This window comes from Kogia breviceps, chromosome 12 (genome assembly GCF_026419965.1).
Source record: "Kogia breviceps isolate mKogBre1 chromosome 12, mKogBre1 haplotype 1, whole genome shotgun sequence".
NCBI classification, from domain to species: Eukaryota; Metazoa; Chordata; class Mammalia; order Artiodactyla; family Physeteridae; genus Kogia; species Kogia breviceps.
In genome coordinates, this window is record NC_081321.1 from 54825116 (window position 1) to 54843684 (window position 18569).

General features: G+C 34.1%; 1 protein-coding gene across 1 annotated transcript in view; it reads left to right on the forward strand.

The window, feature by feature from the left end:
• CAND1 (cullin associated and neddylation dissociated 1) overlaps positions 1-18569 on the forward strand; it is a 42568-nt gene that overhangs the window by 13081 nt on the left and 10918 nt on the right. The window contains exons 2-7 of the mRNA XM_059080759.2: positions 2215-2358; positions 10645-10799; positions 12627-12750; positions 14055-14311; positions 14392-14497; positions 15726-15871. Coding sequence (XP_058936742.1) covers positions 2215-2358; positions 10645-10799; positions 12627-12750; positions 14055-14311; positions 14392-14497; positions 15726-15871 — 932 coding nt within the window. The remainder of the gene's footprint in view (positions 1-2214; positions 2359-10644; positions 10800-12626; positions 12751-14054; positions 14312-14391; positions 14498-15725; positions 15872-18569) is intronic.

The window sequence follows — 18569 nt, forward strand, 5'->3', positions numbered from 1 at the left end:
TATCTTTTCTTTGTGCCACATTCCGTTTCTTCATAGCATTTATCTTAATTCATAACTACATATGTAAGTACTCATATATGTAGTTTTAAAAAATCAGTATGCCTCTTTTCAACTGTTATGTAAGTTCCAAGATAGCAGGAAGCAACTGTGCTTGCTTTTGCCAGCCCTCGTATCCATAGCACCTAGCACAGTACCTGACAAATAAAAGGTTCTCAGTACATAGTGAATGAGTATATACAACCTTTCCCATCTTGACCTCCGCCTACATTTCAGTCTTCTTAGGTTTCTATTTCCCTGTGCCTCAGACACACTGAATTGCTTCACTCTGAGGTATTATGCCCCTCACCACCACCACCACCATGCTTACAAATAACATTTAAAATCCCGAACCAGCTTTCCCCATGCAAGCCCTGGTAGTCCCTTGAGATCCAAACTATCGGTTCTTTGGTGTGATCATTGCCAAATACCCTTGAGTGTTTTAGAAACTTTGTGTGAGAGTCTTTCATTTATCTGTCTGCTGTGTGAGATGAATAAGTTAAGAGGAGGGGACTGAGTATAAATTTATCATCTCAGCTCTTCGCCCCATACCTAAAGCAGTAAATGCCTAAGAGATGTTTTACAAATTGACTTTTGAATCTTCCATAGACAGCTTTCAAACTGGTCAAACAACTTCCTTATAAGATTTATAGTGCAAGCCTTTTAACACATGAACAGAAGGAACTTTCTGGTTTCAGGGTCACAATTAAAAAGTAGTTCTTCTTATAACCTCATACTATCTCAATCCAGGTTTTCTGAGTTTTAAAAATATTATCTATTGCTAATTTTGCTGGTGTCCATTTCAACTTTTAAAAAATGTTTAACCGTTAATTATTGATTTTTGAAAATCAGTAGACTTATTTATTAGAGTATAAGCTGTCTGAGGCTAGGAGTCAAGACTTACATCTTATCTGTTCTTTGCTCATAGTCCAGCTTTCGTAGCATCATAACAGGCAGTGAATAAATAAGTGGTAAATAAAGGAAGGAATCTGTGTACCAGTATAGTTTCTTCAGAACTATAAAGTAACTTTTTTTAAAATTGGGATTACATGCATTTTTACTTAAATTGATGATCACTATGTTTTCTCTTCAACTAGATGATTAACATTTCAGGGGTTCTTAGAGGTCCTAACTGGTATGGTTGTTTAATGGATTTTATCTAAGTAAAATAGTTAAGGTGCTTTTCATGCTTTGTGTGTAGAAGTGCCTGCATTAGTGTTCTATTCAGTTTGTTCTTTTAACTTTCTGGAATATTGTGTGGTTTTAATTTCATTTTGTCATCATATAAAATGGGGAGGGGCTTCCAATTAGGAGAACGGTGTTGATTTTTAAAAGGCCCATGCTTAATTTACCTTGTATTATCCCAATTTGAACATATGCTTTTCTTTATAAACAGTTTAATAAGACTTGATAAAGAACTGTGCTTGCGCATAGTTTAAAACTTTGTCCTTTGGTAGTGGTTCTTAAGGAAAGGGGGCTGGATGTCAGTTGGAATAACTTTTGGAATCACCTCTTCATCGTTTTGAAAATACATTTGATCCTGGTGGTGGGAGTTGGGGTGGAGGTGAGAATTTGCATTTTGGAATTTTCCCAGTGATTTGTAATATGTAACCCCCAATCCAACACAACAGTATTACACAGGAAGGTATTCTTAATGTTAGTTAAAGACTTCCTAGATAAAATTCAAATCACATGTGAAGAAAAAGTAAAGAGGAGCTTTTCTTCCCCTAAAAGCAGTGATGCAATTACAGCTGACCCCTGAACAATGGGTTTGATCTGTGCAGGTCCACTTATATGGGAAATTTTTTCAATAAATACATACTACGTGTACTACGTGATCTGTGGTCAGTTGAATCTGCAGATGCGGAAGTGCAGATATGGACGGTGACTATAAAGTTATACATGGATTTTTAGTGAGGTGGGGGGAGGGTGAACCTCTTGACCCCCACGTTGTTCAGTGGTCAACTTTATTAGAATGAAAGAGCATTCCTTGAAGGTGCGGTCAGTAAATTTGAAATCAAGACTAACCTGGGGAAAATAATGTTAGCCAATGATACCTTGTTTAGAAGAGTAGATCAGGACTTAGATATGAATGATAGCTTTGGATTTGAAAACCATGATTTTTTTAATTAGTGCTTTAAAAATTTTAATTACCAACAAATTTTAATTTTTTGATAGGTTTATGGCTACAAATGATTTGATGACAGAACTGCAGAAAGATTCCATCAAGTTGGATGATGATAGTGAAAGGAAGGTAGTGAAAATGATTTTGAAGTTACTGGAAGATAAAAATGGAGAGGTACAGAATTTAGCTGTCAAATGGTAAGTTGTTTTTTACTTGCTTCCTACTGCCTTCACTTTCCGTTAAAAACTTCAGTGTAATAACTAGTAAATTATCTTAGTCTTGTACTATGTCTTTCTGGAGTTTTTCTTTAGAATTTGTAGATGATTTGGTTTAGTATTTGTGCTTGGCACATGAGACACATTTCCTTATATGTAGTTTCTGTGTTGGCTGGACATGTTATTTTAATTCTTATGAAATATATGTAGGAAACTCCAGAAAGAGTAGTTCTGTTACTTGTTTGGCCAGGTTTTTTAGCTAGGTTAAAAGGTCTATCCACCTCTGTATTAGTTAAAAGGCTCTCCATCTCTGTATTCCAGGGAGGAGGGGTGGTTTTAAGAACCAGTGACAAGGAAGTAAAAAATAAGACTTGATAAAGGATAACAACGGTTAAAACCATAGTTTAATTAACACTGATGATACAATAGTTATGAAGAATCTTTCCTAAAAATTGAGAATTTCAGTTACCTTTGTGTGTACGGTGCATTGACAGCATCTTGTTAGGTGTGATATTGACAGCTGGACTCTTATTCTTAAAGGTACAGAATTTGAGTTCTTGGTAAATTGTATTAGTGCATCTATTTAATTTATGCATACCAAATACTAGAAACCCTTAAAAATTTACAAGTAAGTTATTAGTAAGTATAACTTCTGGTTTCATATAAAAATTAAATTATAGAATTTTATGTCATTTTGTATGGCATATAATATCTGGTATCAATTTAAATAAAGTATTGTCTCATTATTACCTTTGTTGGATTTTCTTATAAAGGTTTTATATTTATTTTAGGCTAAGGTTTTACATATCCACTGTAAAAACAGGCAAAAGTATGAGAAATTATTGGTCAGCATAGAATTTCTAGACATGTAGTACAACTTTCTTTAACTTGGGACATTAGCAAGTTTAAAATCAAACGGGTCTTCAAAAAATGGTAAGTTGCAGAATAATGCGAATGAGTCTAGTTTTACTTAAATAATTATTTTTCATCTTTTGTTTCTTTTGCCATGTGCTTATTAATAAACAAAATTGTTTGGTTCAAATTATGTGCTGAGCAATAAGCAGCCTTTAAAAATGATAATAAAATGTAGGCTTTGTCCCAGATTGAGAGGGGAGAGGTACACAGGTCTTTATTCACTTGAGTATGAATCTTGTTAGAAACCTGAGCGTTTGAGCTTTTGATGATCTTTTATACTTAAAATTTAACAGGTTGGGGGGAAAATTATGTTTATTCAGGAAAATACGAAAGGAATTAAGATATTAACAAAAGTAATATATTAGGTGATAAAACCCAAGAACTGATTCTTGGAGGAGGGAAAATCCTAATAGATAGAAATTGGAGAATTTATCAAAGAACTCATCACCCAAAAGAAACTCACGCCCAGAAATCTTTCACACAACTCTTTGAAACCTCGAAGAGCAGATAATTGATTTCAGAACATAAAGTATGAAAACCTTCCAGTCTTTTTTTAAAACCAAATACTGATGATAAATTCTGACTAAATACAACACTAAAAAGGAAAACTAGACACCAGTTTCATTTAAATGTTCAAAATAAAATCCAACAATACATTAAGTATAATATACTTTGACCAAGTGAGGTTCATTCATTCCAAGAGTATAAGGACAGTTTAACATTATGTGCTTTATTAATATTTTTATTCCATCATGTTAATAGATCAGAGGAAGAAAAAAATAGTGTAAACCATAAGAATTCAATGAAGGAACTGGGTGTAAAATTAATGAACAAAAATAAGTAGCCTTCACATAAGCAAATAACCAGTTAGAAGATATGGAAGCAAATGTCCATTTATTATAGTAACAGAAAGACAAAATGCCTAGCAATAAATGTGACAAGAAATGTTACAGTGGTAACCTTGGGTGAGGGTGTTGCATGGTTTAAGGTAAGGTTACAATTTTCTTTTTAAAAACTTTCTTTTATAGAAGAAAAACTTTACTCTTGACCAATAACAAAAACAAACTTGCAGAAAAATGTACTTGGAACCAATGGAAAGACATCTCAGGTCCTTGGATAGGATAACTCAGCAGGGCTGTCAGTTCTCTCCGGGTTATTTTAATGCTAACTTAATTCTAAAAATTAGTAAGTTTTTTCCACAAGCTAGGCAAGTTGATTCTAAAATATATTTTGGTGGAAGGGAGAAGAGGGACAGGGTATTTGCTCAAGATAGACAAAAAATTCCCTGAAAATTTCTGGAGTTGGAGGTATGTTGGCTAGCCCTACTAGATACGAAAACATACTATTATGTTTATCTAATGAAAGCAGTGAGGTAGTGAGGCATTAATAGACCAGTAGTTTAAAATAGAATGGAAAGTATTCGATACATGATGCTGTTGGTGGCATCATGAGAAGAGCTGGACCTTTTTTCAAAACACTGGATAACCATTTGAAAAAGATAAAATTGTGTCTTTACCTCACAACTTCCCTACTTAAGGTCAACATTGTTCACCTTAAATTGGTTTTATGTTGGATGTATTAGTGTTTTGTGACTTTTCTTTTTTTTTTTTTTTTCCTGTATGTGGGCCTCTCACTGCTATGGCCTCTCCCGTTGCGGAGCACAAGCTCCGGACGCTCAGGCTCAGCAGCCATGGCTCACGGGCGTAGCCGCTCTGCGGCATGTGGAATCTTCCCGAACCGGGGCACAAACCCGTGTCCCCTGCATCGGCAGGCGGACTCTCAACCACTGCACCACCAGGGAAGCCCAGTGACTTTTTATTACTGATTAGTAGTTCACTGATAGCACAGTGATATCTTCCTAGGTTTGGCTATTGTGGATGAAGAGACAGTGAACATTCTTGTGTGAGTCCTTTTCAGGACATGTGTCTTTATTTCTTAGGAAGAGTGAAGTTGCTGTTGTCCATTTAGATTTTTAAGAAACTGTGGAATTGTTTGCCAAAGTATTTTTACCATTTTACATGAAAGTACCAGCTGTTCCACATTATCATCAGCAGTTGGTTGTGTCACTCTTCTTTTCTTTTTGGGCCTCGGCATGCAGGATCTTAGTTCTCCTACCAGGGGTGGAAGTGCAGAGTCTTAACCACTGGACCACCAAGGAAATCCTAGTTGTGTCACTCCTTAATTTTAGCTATTCCAGTTGGTGTATAGGTGTAGTTTTAATTTACATTACCCTGATGACTAATGATGTCTAATGTTATTTGTTTATTGGCCATTTATTTATTTTTTTGTGGACTTTTCCCTGTTTTAAAAATTGAGGCTGTTTTTTACTAATTATAGGAGTTCATATATTCTGGATATAGGTCCTTTGGCACATATATGTCTTATAGTATTTTCTCCCAATTTGATGACCTTGAGGTTTTAATTTATTTTAAAATTTAGTTTAGTTTGATTTAATTTATAAATTAATTCAACTTTTATGGTTATTGCTTTCTGTGCTGAAGAAATCTTTGTTAACTTTATGTTGCAAAGATTTTTCTCTTATGTTTTCCTCTAAAAGCTTTGTAGTTTTAGCTTTTATTTTTAGTCCTGTGATCTAGAATTAATTTTTGTGAAGTAGGAATTGAGCTGTTTTTTTCCCATATGGAAATACTGTTGTTGAAGTACTAATTTATTGAAAACATCTTTGTTTCAGTACTGAATTGCTTTGACATCTCTGTCAAAGTCAGTTGACTATAAAAGTGTAGGTCTATTTCTAGACTCTTTTTTGTTCCACTGATCTATTTGTCTCTTCTAATGCCAGTACCATACAGTTTTATTAGCATAACTCAGGCTTTTTCAGGCTTGGTGTTGTTGAGTTTTGGGGCCAGATTATTCTTTGTTATGGCGAGGTATCTTTTGTATTGCGTGTGTTGTTGGATGTTTAGCAGTATCTAAGCCTTTACCCACTATTTTTGCCAGTAGCATTCCTTCATCCTCCAGTAGGAACAACCAAAAATGTTTCCAGACTTTGCCAAATGTCTGTTGAAGGGCAAAAGTCACCCCTGGTTGAGAAACGCTGGTGTAGATCTATAGAAGTCTGAAATTAGGTAGTGTAAGTTCTCTAGCTTCATTCTTTTCTCAAGAGTATTTTGATTTTTTAAGTTCTCTGTATTTCCATGTAAATTTTAGAATGTTAATTTATGTTTTAAAAGTAAGTTTGCTCAGATTTAGATTGAGATTGTGTTGAAGCTATAGAAATATTAGAAGAGAATCAACAATTAACAATACTGAATCTTTTAACTGCAAACCGTAGTATCTCATAATTATCACAGTAATTTTTGTTGATTCCTCGGGATAGTCTATCTAAACAATCGTCATCAGTGAATATCCCCCTCTTTTCGATCCTGATTATCATTCAGTTTGAAATATTTTTAATCTCCATTGTGATTATTTAGAAGCAACTTTCAAATATTTGGAGGCTATCTAGATCTTTACTTTTATTTTTAATGGTTTCTAACTTAATTGCATATGGTAAGAGAACCATACTCTTTAAGGTTTCAGGGAGGTTTATTTGTTTGTTTTGGTTTCTTTTGTCTACTCATTGAGATTGGTTTTATGGTTCAGCATATGATAGGTCTTGGTGGATGTGGATGTTCCCTGTCCACTTGAAAGCATATTCTACAGTAGTTGGGTATGGTATATTATAAATGTTAGGTCAGGGTAGCTGGTAGTGTTCAGATTTATATCCTTCGTGATTTTTTTTCTTTTCTTAATATTAAATACTGAGAAAGTGTTAAAATTTCCAACTATAATTGTCAATTTATCTGTTTTTCTCTTTAATGCCAATTTTTGCTTCATGTATTTTAAAGTTGTATGATTAGGGGCATACGCATTTATAATTATGTCTTCCTAATGTTTGATGTTTTTATGAGTATAAAATGTTTCTTTTTAAATACATTTGGAATATATTTTTTCTTGGAATATATTTTTTCTTATGTTCATATAGCTGCTCCAGTTTTTTTTTTTTTAAGATTAGTGTATCAGGGCTTCCCTGGTGGCGCAGTGGTTGAGAATCCGCCTGCCGATGCAGGGGACACGGGTTCGTGCCCTGGTCCGGGAAGATCCCACATGCCGCGGAGCGACTGGGCCCGTGAGCCATGGCCGCTAGGCCTGCGCGTCCGGAGCCTGTGCTCCGCAACGGGAGAGGCCACAGCAGTGAGAGGCCCGCATACCAAAAAAAAAAAAAAAAAAAAAAAAAGATTAGTGTATCATTTTCTATTTCAGTTTTTAATCTGTGCTTTTATTTGTATTTGTTTATTTTTTGGCTGCATTGGGTCTTTGTTGCTGCTCGCGCGGGCTTTCTCTAGTTGAGGCAAGGGGGGGCTACTCTTTGTTGTGGTGCACCAGCTTCTTTCTCATTGTGGTGGCTTCCCTTGATGCGGAGCACCGGCTCTAGGTGTGCGGGCTTCAGTAGTTGTGGCACACAGGCTCAGTAGCTGTGGCTCACAGGCTCTAGAGCGCAGGCTCAGTGGTTGTGGCGCACGGGTTTAGTTGCTCTGCAGCATGTGGGATCTTCCCAGACCAGGGATCAAACCCGTGTCCCCTGCATTGGCAGGCGGATTCTTAACCACTGTGCCACCAGGGAAGTCCTGTGTTTTAAAATTACGCATCTTGTAGACAGCAGATGGTTAGGTCTTGCTTTTTTTTCTTCTATTCAGTTTCATAATTTCTTCCCTTTGATATGAGTGTTTTAGTCCATTGTTGTTTATTGTAAGCATTGATGTAGTTAGATTTAGGTGTGCCATTTTACTTTTTTTTTTCCATTTGTTTCTTTTGTTGTGTGTTTTTTTTGGTGGGGTTTGTTTTTTTCATGCCTTCTTTTGGGTTAATCAAATATTTTATAGCAGCAGTTCTTAAAGTTTGATTTGGGGGGTCCCTGGGACATCTGTGACCACAAAAGTCCAAAACTGTAGTATGAGTAATACTAAGGTGTTACTTTGATGCTCATTTTTCCATAAGTATATGGTGTAATTTGCTCATTTTCCCATAAGTATATGGTATAATTTCCACAGGCTACATGACAGGTTATATCACAAAATATTGAATGCAGAAGCAGATGCGAGAATCCAGTTATTTTAAGCCCAAACGTTAATTTGCAAAAATGTGAAACAGCTATTTTTCTCATTTTTTGTTTTTTTGGAAAATATAGTTATTCCTTAAAAATGTTAAATTTATGTTAACATGTGCCTTTATTATTGTTACTTTTAATTTTTAATGTGGTAAGCATTGACAGATACATACAGCCCACATAAAGAAAAATTCTTTGGGGTCTTCATTGATTATCAAAGTGTTAAAAGGGTTCCTGAAACCAAAAGTTGGAAAGTGTCTTGTTTTATAATATTTAATTTTGATTTTGTCTGTTGACTTTTCAGATACATCATCTTTGTGTTATTTTAAAAATTGTCACTCTAGGCTACAGATTATAAATTGCATCTTAAATTTACCACAGTCTTAAAAGTTAATATTGTACCACTTGATATAAATTATGTAAACCTTGAAATAACATTTTTCCATTTACCTTCCTCCTGGCTATGTGCTACTATTGTTTTTTAAATTTGTGTGTGTGTCCATAATACAGTATTATGGATAGTTGGGAGAAAAAATATATAGTCTCTTAAATGTAGCCTTTTAGGTATACACACATTTACCATTTCTGGTAATTTTTATTTCTTTCTGTAAATCTGAGTTATCATCTGGTTTAATTTTCCTTTAGCCTAAAGAACTTCCCTTGGCAATTTCTGTAGTATAGGTCTGGTTGCCATGTAGTCTCAGCTTTTATCTGAAGTTGTCTTTAATATATATTTCTATTATTATTCATTTTAAAGGGTGATTTCACGAAATATGGAATTCTAGGTAGACACTTTTTTCCATCTGTTTTTAGTTCCATCATTATGCATTCAAATTGTTGTTTTCTAAAATACAGTTTTAGAGATTTTGTAACTGTTATCTGCAGGAGGATTTGTCCAACAAAGCTATTTTGCCATTTTAGAAGCTAGAAGTCTTTTACATTCATTTTTGGAATTCCTTTTATTTTCAATCCCAATTTGTATTGTTTCACATTCAGTCTTTACATATATGCCATGTCTCTTATTATCATTTCCATCCATTTGGATTGAGCTGTTCTTGGATTTCTCCAACTTTTCTGTTTATTTTTCTTCTTTCTTAATTCCCCAAATCATACTGCCTACTATTTTTCTAGTCAAGCAGTCAGTCAGCTGTTATTTATTGAGAATCTGTATGTGAAACATTGATCTGAGTGTTTATCAAATTAAATTATTTTCATCATGTCACTAACGCTTGAGAAAATGCATTGGCTCCCAACTTTACCATATCACATTTAAATTCATTGGCCTAACTTTAAAGATTCTCCTTAATGTCCCAGGTGTTTGCCTTTCTTATTTTGTGTTTCATCTGCCTTTTGCATCAAGCAATTCTTTTGACTTCTCATTTCTTTCAGCATGTACTCTATTCATTCTAGTCTCTCATTTGAAATGCTCTTTTTTTCTAACTATACCCTGTAAATACAAGTACCTAAAAATCTGTCTCCGAGGTGCAGTCTCCTGTCTGTAAATAAATACTAACATTGAATTTAAAAGTTGGGTTTTTTTTAATTGTGCAGAGTAGTGAATGCAATGCCTGCATAATTTCTAAAGTAGTTATGTGAGTCCCTTACCTCACCAACCAGATGGTAAATTTTTGAAGATAGGGGCCATACTTCTGTTACTCAGTACAGTCTTGAATACAGTGGTTTCTCAATGAATAGTCATGCACTAATGACTATTAGTCATTAGTGTGCTAAATTCTGTGGAAAGGACACAGTGGAAGAGCTTTTCCCAGTTATTTGATGCTTTTAAAATTTAAACAAGAAAATAAAAAGAATATAAATTTTTTGGTTCATGAGTTGGAGTTGGTGATAGATGGTAGGAAGGAAGGGTCACAGTTGGCAAAATGTGATATACTGGATGGAATTTCTATTGCAGGTAAATCATAGGATCCTTGTTAGGAGCAGACTCCTAATTAGCCTTCTTATTATTAAAAGATGTTGTGTGTATTTGAATTGAAGGGTTTGGCGGGAGAGGGTGAAAGCATCTTGAGTTTCATGATACTGTGATGAAAATAAGTGGGAAAAAATTGGAAACTGCAAAGAGCTTATTAAGGATTTTTAAACACTCTTATTTGTATACTGTCTGTTACAAGCATAGCATTTATTTCGTGTTGACAGTTGCTAAGCAGAAAAGTTAATGTTTTCACTCATCTGTTTTTCTGTTTTTGTTTATCTAGATTAAAAAATGTTTTTTCTTCTTTATGTTACAGTCTTGGCCCTTTAGTGAGTAAAGTAAAAGAATACCAAGTAGAGACAATTGTAGATACCCTCTGCACTAATATGCTTTCTGATAAAGAGCAACTTCGAGATATTTCGAGTATTGGCCTTAAAACAGTAATTGGAGAACTCCCTCCAGCTTCCAGTGGTAAGCAAGAATGCTTTTTTCTCCTATTTCCCTTTTAGAAATGGAGGTATTTCTCCTCCACCTTTTTTTTTTTTTTTTTTTCCTCCTGACCAGGGAGGGAGAGAGGTATCTATCCCTAAAAGATCTTTGTAAGCATCCCTTTGAATAGTGAAGAAAAAAAAGTCTGGAGTCTTATTTTTGCTTAAAAATATTATTTTGATTGAATTTAAGTATCTCTTTGGAATAACAGTTCTGAAGGATTTTTATGTTGGAGCAAGATTTTATATTGTATTAACTGACTTGCAGAATAGAGTTAAGCCAGCCTATGCAATGAGAGAAAAGATGACCAAAATCATGAGTTATTTCTGATTAGCTTTCTATTTTCAGTGTTAATTTTGCTTTGCTTTAGAATTTATGATGTAAAACTTAGCACCATTAAGACAGCTGTGAAAGAGTTCAGTTACTAGTATCTTTAATTAAGGCAGAGCCTTTTATAGCTACCTATAATTTTTTTAAAATTTAAAACTACAATTAATGAATTTGTCAAGTAATTAGCTTTTGACCTTTGACAGATGTTTATGTAATATAAGTTTTAGAATTTGTCTTGACTGCTAAGCTGTAGGCTAAAATTGCAGGCTAAAGTTACTGTCTCATCTGCAAATGGGGTGAAATTACTCTCTTTCATGAAAAGATGTATATTGGTAATAATGTAGTCTTAGTATGTAGTTTTCACTCATTTACTTAATAAATATTTATTATTCTCTATGCTAGGTATCATGCTAGATCGTGTATATTATTTCACCTGGTCTAAAAATGTCAGTCATATGGGAGGTCTTAATGTAGATTGTTGATAAGGGAACTGAAATTCAGAGATTAAGTTAATTCATCCAAAGTTTTGATTACCTGGTTGGATAAAGATTCATACCCATTATCTTTTAATCCAAAGGTGATGGGTTTTTTTCACTATATCATGCCAGTGTTACTTTATTTCATCAACTCTGAAGTGTTATTTATAGTTGTATTAGATACACTGATATTTTCCTCATTCTTTCCCTCTCATTGAAACATGTTTGTTTTTAGCTGATTTCTGGCTCTAACAAGAATTCTATTAACCATTCAGATTTTTACTTTCACAGTTTCTTGTTTCCTTTTTTTTCTCCCTGGTCAGTAACAACACAGATCTACTTTAAAATAGCCATAATCTTTATTGATGAGTCTCCTGGAACAACATTTCTACTTTGTTTGGATTGGAAAGGATCTTATTAGGTTACTAGTAAAGAGGACTTAAATAGAGAAAAATGTCATCGCTGCTTTCCAATCTAGAGTTTTAAGCACTACAGTTACTATTAGCTCCATAGCTGGCATTCATGCCAATGCACAGAAATAGTAATCCAGTAGAGTTTACTGAATCAATACTGTTTTCCCTGTGTCGTGTACTCCTGCAGCGGGGTCTAATTCTTATTTACGTCCAATAAATTATTTGAAAAACAACCTGTTTTGAAACATTTTTTTTTTTTAAGATTTTTTTTGATGTGGACCATTTTTAAAATCTTTATTGAATTTGTTACAATATTGCTTCTGTTTTATGTTTTGGTTTTTTGGCCTGGAGGCGTGTGGGATCTTAGCTCCCCAACCAGGAATCAAACCCTCACCACCTGCGTTGGAAGGTGAAGTCTTAACCACTGGACCGCCAGGGAATTCCCTTGAAACATATTTTTCTGACATGGATCTCTTGAGTCAGTTTTAAAATCAAGTTTAGAGTTGCTGAATATTTGCTAACTAGCATGAATATAAGGTGGAATTCAGCATACTTGCCTTGAAATCATAATTGGTTTCTTATTCATGCAGGCTCTGCATTAGCTGCTAACGTATGTAAAAAGATTACTGGGCGTCTTACCAGTGCAATAGCAAAGCAGGAAGATGTCTCTGTTCAGCTAGAAGCCTTGGATATTATGGCTGATATGTTGAGCAGGTAAACATGACTATTGTTTGTATTACTTACAATACAAGTATTTGTGCATTTATTAAGAACCCTTTCTGATAAATATAATAAAGCTTGGTCTAAAATTATTCATGTTTAAATTGTGTCTGTTTTTATAAATGTGTGTGGTTAGGAGTGAGGGAAGAAAAAAGCTAATTATATTTTCCTGTAATACTGCATAGCAAGCATATTTCTTGTAGTTTTGAAAAATAATAAAATTTGTGACTTAAATATTTCAGCAGAGTTTTTATATTTTGTTTTACTCTTTGATATTCTTGAATACAATGATCTACTTGGATAAGGAGATGTGCTGGTAGGAGTGGCAAGTTTTCCAGTTAAAATAATGCTGGTATTCTTCAGCAACGATGTTTTTTTACAGCATGTGTTGTGAGGGTGGAAGGAACTTGGCTTTATATATTTGATGCTTTTCTACTTTTCCTCTGGAAGTCAAACTTGGGAATATAGAAAGAGATCTAGGCAACTCCAGGGGGGAAGTAACCTTAAAAGACCTGTCAGTTTCAGTTTGTCCCTGATTCTCATAATCATTATATGTCATCATTATTTGTTATTTGTGGCTACTTCACTTGAACTTGAAAATAATCAAGTGCCTTCATGTGGTACAAATATATAGTAAAAGTGAAGAGCTATTATCCTAGCACACAAAGAGCTTATACTTTGCTATAGGAGGTAAGAACACAAATGGCTATAATGTAAGGCAGAATTGGACTAAATATTAATGGAGACTATAGTGTATTTGAGGGTTTAAAATGGAAGGATCCAAGAAAGTTTGTTATGGAAACAGTGGCGTTTGAATTTAGTTTTGAAAAGTGGGTAGGGCACAGGTGTCTATGCTTAAACATAGAATATATCAGAATATGTAAGTAGTCTTGAGTTGGGAAACATTGTATTCTAATTTTCCAGAATATAGAATGAATAGAAAAGTGGTAGGAGATCATTTTGATACATTGGAGTCTTGTTGAGGAGGGTGAGGAATTTATGCTTAATTTGATAAGTAGTGAAAATTCAGTTTAGACCTTTTGTCCTGTGTGTGACTTGATCACTAGCACTGTCCTGCCGGGACACAGACGTTTGACTGCTATTGAGTCATTGAACTGCACATGTGAAATTATTTGAAAGAGAGGGTTGGACCAACAAGATTGTTGAAACTCAGTGTGTAGATTTGTAGAGGAAAGACGATAGGGAGAAGGGGTAATCAAGAGATGGTCAGAGGGCAGACATTTTAGTAGTACTTGGACATCTTGTATTTATTTGTTTTCTTTTTATTTTATTTTAAGGCAAGGAGGACTTCTTGTTAATTTCCATCCTTCAATTCTGACCTGTCTGCTCCCCCAGTTGACCAGCCCTAGACTTGCAGTGAGGAAAAGAACCATTATTGCTCTTGGCCATCTGGTTATGAGCTGTGGAAATATAGTTTTTGTTGATCTTATTGAACATCTGTTGTCAGAGTTGTCCAAAAATGATTCCATGTCAACAACAAGAACCTACATACAGTGTATTGCTGCTATTAGTAGGCAAGCTGGTCATAGAATAGGTAAGAAATATTTATGTATTTAAAAGTTTTCATTAAAAAGTATTAACGAATGTTTATAAGAACTAATATGCTTTTCTTAGGTGAATACCTTGAGAAGATAATTCCTTTGGTGGTAAAATTTTGTAATGTAGATGACGATGAATTAAGAGAGTACTGCATTCAAGCCTTTGAATCATTTGTGAGAAGGCAAGTTTTTAAGATCTATATTTTTCAAATAAAAATTTGTCTTAAGAATAGGGTAATAATTAAGATCTAGATTAGGTGGGTGAGGAGAAATGGGTTTTACTGACAGCTGGGATTGAGTTTTGGATTTCAAATGTGTTTTAATTAAGTTTTTATTAAATAGTAACTGATAACCAATACAGTATTTGAAATGAATATCATCTTTATTTTAAAATACAGTCCTTACATTTATTTTGAAAATGTTTCCTTCTTATTGTTAGGACTTTTCTTAAAGAACTTGGGAAAGGTATTTATAATTGTCTTTCAGTTTACTTTAATGATGTAGTCTTTATCCTGAGAGAGTACCAGGATAAATTAATTATCTGGTCAGAAATGTATACTAGTGAATTTCATATCTCTTCAACAGTTTTTGAGATGTGTTACAGCCATTTTGCTACGGCAGTGATTCTCAGTTTTGGAACCTTGGTTCTAATAATAAAAACTATTTATGTACAAGAAGGCCATACTGGCTAAGTAGTGAGATTTGGGGTGTTTTTGTTTTTTTTTTTTTTTGCTTTTGGCTAGAATTGACAGTGTAGTAGCACAGTGTCTTGAGACTTCACTGTTGTTATTTGCAGTAATTATAAGTAGTTATTTGCCACTCATGGTTTTTGATAAGGAGCTTTTATAGTCATATCAAATTGTTAAAATCAGAAATTATGGGATTAATTTCTGTCCTTTTAATTGAGAAATACAAATTATTTCCTTATTGTTGGGCATTTATTATATGTTCTGTCTTTTCTCAACATAAAGTTAGAAGACCAAGCCTAGTTGAATGTACACTGGCATTTTCACCAGTAATCCTAGTTACTGAAGAATACATTTATCTGGGCTTGGTGTTCTAGTCGTGTGTTGAGAAGATGGAGCGTATACAGATTTCTCTGTGTGACCCCACAGTTAACTACGTCATACCATTTATTATAGGGAGCATCTGACTTCAGAGATGTTAAAGTGTGTGGAGTTCATCTTAAAATTGATTAACTAAGAGTAATTTGAAAAGTAAATCTTTTTTAAAACATGAAGTCAGTGGGAAGGAAAGATGAAGGATCATTGGTGTTGAGGGCTGGAAACCACTTTCCTATACTATGTTAAAGGGAAGGGGAAAAAATCTGGAAATAAAGCAAAATTGGCAGATAACTGAATCAAGGAGAAAAGTATAATTATTCAAGGCAGCTTTTGTTTTGTTCTTCAGATGTCCTAAGGAAGTATATCCTCATGTTTCTACCATTATAAATATATGTCTTAAGTATCTTACTTATGATCCAAATTATAATTATGATGATGAAGATGAAGATGAAAATGCCATGGATGCGGATGGTGGTGATGATGATGACCAAGGTAGTTCAAATTAAGTAGAAGGAATTTGTTATATTTTCATGAAAGACCCAGTGTTATAGATGGAGGTGATTCTTACCCAGATTGTACTGTGTGTGTTTATTTGTTTGTTTGTTTATGATAGTGAAAGTGGAAATAACCACAATATTCAACAAGAGCAAATTGATTAAAAAAATTATGGGGCATCCACGTATTGAACTGCTATGTAACATGTTCAAAATCATGTTCTTGGTAAAGCAGTTAATAAGTTGAATGAAAAGTGGGTAGCAAAAATTACTGTCCCAGTTTTATTTTTTTTAATATGGTGAAAAAAATGTTACTAGTGTTTTTCTCTTGGCAAGCAATTATAAGTGACTTCTGTTCTTTATTTTTCAAATTTTCTACAAAATGTTTTTGTAAGGAGGGAAATGAATGTTATTTTAAAAATTGTACCTATAGATAACATATTCATAGCAGTTTGGTTGGTTTCATACATAGTTACTTTATTGAGAAATCCTAAATATTGTTTGAGGCTCCATTTAACTTTTATGAATAATTTAAGCATTTCTGAGGCTCGTATGATTGATGTCATTGTGCTGTGATTTGTGGTATTTACTCTGGAAAGGAGTAGCACTTCAAGGACACAGGGTTGCTCATGTTTAGTTGTTTCTGCTAGTATTAAAAGAATCATAATAGAAATGTTTAAGTTATTGGGTATATGCATTGGTGGATTTCCTGTTAATTATAAACTTTTGATTCTTTGAATGAATTTAGATAATGACTTGCTCTGAAGTCTAATTTCATCCATCTTTTTTTTAAAAAAAAAAGGTGCAAAAAACCTCTCTTAATCCCATTTTAGAGTCAAGCAGATACTGCCCAATTTCTCTACACTACAACAGTACTCTTCAAAAGAATGAATGCTCTCCAACTCCTTTTTCCCCCTATTCTCTTAAATCCAGTCTTCCAGTGATTGCCAGTGACCTCAAATATTTGAGTCTTCCTATTCCTCAGTTCTCAGCAGCATTTCTTTATTTAACTTCCAGGATACCACAGTATCTTTGTGATTACTCCTTTTCAGTCTCTGTGCTGGTTCCTCTTCATCACCCTGACCACTATACTTTGGAGTATTTCCGGACTTAGTCCTTGACTTCTCTGTTATGTTCTTATGATCTTGTTGATCTCATCTAGTCTCTTAGCTTTAATATCAATATGCTAAAAAGCCAAATTTTACCTTTATCCCAGACCTTTCCTGTGAATTCCAGGTTCATATATACAACTACTTAATTGATTTACTGCTTAGATGTCTAAAATATCTTCTCTCCACCCTTCTCCCACTGCCTGCCCATACCTGTTTCTTCTTTAGACTTCTCCATCTCAGAGTGGCACCTCCATTCTTCTTAGTTTTTCAGGCCAAACACTTTGGGGTTATACCTGATCACTTCTTTTACACACCCTCATCATCCGGTCTCCCATCTCAGGGCTGTCCCCTTACTTCATACTCATATCTATCTCCCTTTGCAGCATTTTTATTTTCTTCATTACACCTAATCATTTTCTGATACACTGAAATTATTTTCTACCGTACCAGGATGTAAGCTTCATGAAGGAAGATATTTTAATTTTAGTCTTCTTTATCAATTGCTTTATCCCAGTGCCTAGGACAGTGCTTGACACACATTAGACACTCAGTAAATGTGTTATTTTAACGAAGGGAAACCTTAGCTTATAATAGGAATATCCTTTGAAAAAGGAGTAACATTTTATGTTCCAGATTTTTTGATTGTTGGTTTTTTTAGTGTGGTAAGTACTGATGTTGAATAACAAACCAGGTCCTTTGGCTGCTTTATCAGGTACATGGATTTTACCTAGTAAATATCTTTTTATCATAATGTTATTGTAACTTATAAAACCAACATAATTTTCATGATTAGGCTGTTTAATTTTTATAACCTTTAAGTATATTTCTGTAAAGTCATTCCTATAGTTGGGTTGCCATTGGAAATTTTTCATTTATTTATGTGCTTTAAAATAATCTATTTGGTAGTACCCTATAATTTTTCTTCAAATAGTTATTGGTGAATAAATCAGATGCCTTGGTTTAGCAGTATTTGGTTGGGTTTTACTATAAAGTGCTAAGATGAAATTAAGTAAGCCTTCTGGAGATGGGAAAATTTTCCAAGGCATAGTTGGCTACATTTAGCTGTCACTAAGCTAATTGGAATATAAGCCAAAGAAGTGATGATATCTTTTTTCCCCCCACTGAGGAATCATTTCAGGACTATAGTTCTTACATCTAAGAATAACGAAATTATTGTTAGTAATTTTAGACTGTCCTGAGAACTGCTAATATGTAGGCCATCCTCCTGACTTCATGTTACCCAACTGATTCGGCTTGATGGTGTTAGAAGGAAATAATTTTCAGAGATTTCACACACACAAAAGTTAGCAAGAATATATAAGTGAGAGAGAATTGTTAATGCTTATGTTTGGAATATTGTTTTAATGTTTAACAGGAGTTTGGAAAAGCTGGTGCTCTGTTATGTGGGCAGAATTTTCTTGTTATAATTGAGAAAGTATAGTTTATTTAAGCTATATTAAGATAATATCTTGAAAGGTTGAGAATATGCATATTTGTTTCTAATAGCCCATCAACACATTTAGTGAAAAAGCCTTGTAGTCACAAAGAAAGCTGGTGTCAGGATTCTTTTTCTCTCCTGAAAAA